Below are 3,545 nucleotides of genomic sequence, written 5' to 3'. Positions count from 1 at the left end.
CAAGTTTGGTGATGATCTAATATATAGTCTAATAGAAATGAAAATATGAAATTTGCTCATATATAACACGGTATAAATCGAGTAATTAAACATTGAAACTAGACCCTTCTAGTCCCTTCTGGTCTTGGTTTATGTTAAATTGAGTAATATGATCGAGAAGAACTCGAGACATATTAAACTTTTAGAATATTCTACAATGTATATCAAATAAATTGAAAAAGATATATCCTGCATGAGGTGCTTGCGTTCCCCCATGCGGAAGATAGCTAAGCTACAGAAATAAAATCTAGCACAGAATCTCGATCCATCATCTAGGGCCATGCCAAGACTCTGTGTATGCAACTATGCATGGTATAAAATATGTTAGCAGTCTGCCATAGCTAGCTGCAGTAGCCGATGAAGATTTCCCCAGATATCCATTTTGTTACTTGTAAACAACTTGGTTGCATTCTTTCTGACATCACTTGTTTCTGGAATTGCCCACAACACAAGTGGTGATGTTATTTTCAAAAAAAAGAAAAAAAGTGGTGATGTTATATCACTTATGGAAAATTCCGTTGTACCGTACGATATAGCATGCCTGTTGGAAACACATGTCAAATTTGAAACCAACCATTTTATATGCAAAGTTAAGTTACAGAGGTCCCATTTTATTTCTTTTCTTTTCTTGGCAATGCGTTTTGTTTCTTTCTAGCTGTGAGCTAGCTAATTGGCATCATCTATACAATATAGTTATTTAAAAGTAAACTCCAGCAGTGTGTACCAACAATCCGTTGTAGTCTAGTCGGTCAGGATATTCGGCTCTCACCCGAAAGACCCGGGTTCAAGTCCCGGCAACGGAATTATTTTTTGCCTTTTTTCTTATTCTATGTTTACAGTCTTAATGGTATGAATTATGAAACAAGCAAAAGACATCAAAGGCAAATAGGCAATGGTATTATTTATCATGATAACTCCAAAACTTATTTTTCCCAGCTTAGTGGAGATTTATTCCATGCTGAAGTGCTGACATGATCATGATCAGAATTTCTTGAAGAGAGAAATCCGGGAGGTTTTCTGAGTGCTTCCTAGCCAATGTTGCATATGAACTCCGATGGCATCCAGATACAAGCTGCTCCTGCCATGGAAGCCAACCACCTTGCCCTCTGTGGTAGTCGAAGTAAAAAAAGTTCCAACTTCTTCTCCAAATGGACCATACTTGCCTCTACTTGTATAGAATGTCAGTGACTTTATAATCTGAGGTCGTTCATTTTTACTAATGCAACTATAATAGCCTGATATGCAAGACAGCACTTCATGTGGATACTCCAATTTTATCTGCAAAGTATAAAACAACAACAGCAAGATTTGTTCATATATTGGCCCTCCAAATGAACAAAGAAGATTATTTGGATCAAGGAAAAAGGTTTACATACTCGATGTGGGGAAGTGCCTCCATTGCCTCCATGCTTAACAGACCAAATGAACTGACCACTTCGATCATACTCAATCTGCATTGAGCAGATTCCTTCTGCTGATCGTGTCAAATGTATCTGCCTAATTCCGGTGAACACTCCATCATCCCATGCTCTCCCTCCATCTCCACCCCAAGGCCCCGGTCCACATGGAGCCGGTTCTTTTACCACCCCACAGGTAACCTGCCCGAAAAAAACAAAATAACTTACATAACAAGCAACCTTTACTCCGCTGTCAATTAGTTTTGGGTTGGATGCTCATACCTCTTCAACTGGTCCTTTGTTTGTGCGTACTAGTTTGCTAGACCAGTGAGGCTGATCTATCTCAGTAATGGCACCTGCAGAGTCCTTTGCGAGGATAGCACCTGCATGTTCCTTTAGGACCACAGCACCTGCAGGTTCCTTTGGGACCATAGCGGTGATGGCATTATGAGAAGAATTTGTGAGGGCCAAAGGCGGTGACGTTTCAGTACTAGTCTTAGTAGTCTCTACCTTCACCTTTCCTTCTATGGCATGGACTCCAATAGCATCTAGGAACAAACCTGTCCTCCCATGAATTCCAACAATTTTTCCTTCTCTGAGCTGAGTGCTGAATTGAGTTCCTTGTTCTTCTCCATATGGCCCGTGCTTCTTCTTCGTCGTGTGGAAGCTCATTGACTTGATTACATTAGGCCCCATCCCCATTACAGGACCAAATGTTCCAGTGATGTGAGTTAAGATTTCGTTCGGATAATCAAAAATGATCTACAACAGAATTGTAATATGTATAAACAGCTAAGTAACTGCGCATGTCATACTTGAAATTGAGATATATACTAGTACAAGAACCAACTGACCCTGTCACTTTTATATCCTCCAGTTCCTCCATGTCTGCCCCCCCATACAGCTTCACCATCGCAATCATACTCAACCTTTATGTATACAACTCCGATGTTCCTGGACAACTTGATTTGTCGAATACCTGAATAAACTCCATCATCAAACATAAAACCACCACTCCCTCCCCAAGGACCATATGTTACCACCCCTTCAACTTTTGAAGGAAGTCTCTCAATAGTTGGTGTCTGGAATTAGAAACTTCATGTTATACAATTAAAATAGAAGAAACATAAAACAAAAAGATTGATCTCACAGTCTTAATTACCTTGTGTTTGATTCCTTCATCACTTGAGTCTCCAGAACTATTAGAAAATTGCCTATAGATTTTGTTGGGCACTGGGGCTGCAGGCTTAGTAGTAACAGAGTCATCCTTGGGTCTTATAGCAAGAAACACATCACAGTTTTGGAGTAGTGAGTAGCCAGCAGGGATGTCAGTACCACCAGTCATATAACTGTACTGTGTTTGAGCCATAACTACCTTGTAGTTGTTTTGATCATTCTGAACCGGCTTCAGGTGAGCTCCTATTGCATCGACATACCAGCCAGACTTCCCATGAAACCCAACAATTTTGTTACCAGTTGTCACTGGGAGTGAAAAATAGGTTCCTTGTTCCATTCCAAAAGGTCCATAAGATCTTTTGTTGCTCTTGAAAGTAATCGATCGAAGAGACACCGTTCCCCATTCACTTATCTTACCATAATATCCATGAAATGAAGTCAGAAATTCTTCTGGATAATCAAGCTGCACCTGCAGTAGTAATATACAGTTAGCTAGCTAGTTGGTAAAGTATTGTTAATGTGCATGTAACAAAATGAGGACTAACCGTGTCTATTTTCCAGCCTCCATTTCCACCATGCTTGTCTGACCAAAATGAGCTCCCTTTGCTATCATACTCAACCTGGATGGAGTCAATCCCAGAGCCATGAGCTATCACCAACTGCCTCACCGTTGAGTAAACACCGTCATCCCACATGAGCCCGTTTTGGCTTCCCCATGGTCCAACCGCTACCGCTTTCTTCTCCGGTTCCTCAAAAGCACTCTGTAGCAAATTTATGTCCAAATAGTACTCTATTTAGTCAGTTAAAATGAACAAAAACTCGAACAAGTTATGAATGAATTGCAGAAGAAGTATAGTTAGTTACCATTTCGGAATAGTGATCAATGGAAAGAGATGGGGAGCTAATGTGAGGCGGTGGATGAATGAAACTGAA

The 3,545-nt window shown here is 40.3% G+C and overlaps 1 protein-coding gene and 1 non-coding gene across 2 annotated transcripts; one reads left to right on the top strand and one right to left on the bottom strand.

Moving 5' to 3' along the window:
* Nucleotides 1-769: 769 nt before the first annotated feature.
* On the top strand, nucleotides 770-842 carry TRNAE-CUC. Its single transcript has one exon. It is a non-coding gene; the product is annotated as a tRNA-Glu (tRNA).
* A 73-nt stretch (nucleotides 843-915) lies between these two features.
* LOC101310192 lies at nucleotides 916-3,545 on the bottom strand. The gene is made up of 7 exons (XM_004291783.1): nucleotides 3,477-3,545; nucleotides 3,158-3,373; nucleotides 2,599-3,081; nucleotides 2,291-2,518; nucleotides 1,719-2,198; nucleotides 1,416-1,637; nucleotides 916-1,317 (listed from the first exon to the last, which is right to left on the bottom strand). Exons 1-7 carry the CDS (start codon nucleotides 3,477-3,479, stop codon nucleotides 1,021-1,023), a joined length of 1,929 nt encoding a protein of 642 aa, XP_004291831.1. The 5' UTR covers nucleotides 3,480-3,545; the 3' UTR covers nucleotides 916-1,020.

The sequence above is a fragment of the Fragaria vesca genome, linkage group LG2, assembly GCF_000184155.1.
Source record: "Fragaria vesca subsp. vesca linkage group LG2, FraVesHawaii_1.0, whole genome shotgun sequence".
Classification (NCBI taxonomy): domain Eukaryota; kingdom Viridiplantae; phylum Streptophyta; class Magnoliopsida; order Rosales; family Rosaceae; genus Fragaria; species Fragaria vesca.
The sequence above is the reverse complement of the archived record's forward strand: the minus strand, read 5'-3'. Positions and strand labels throughout refer to the sequence as shown.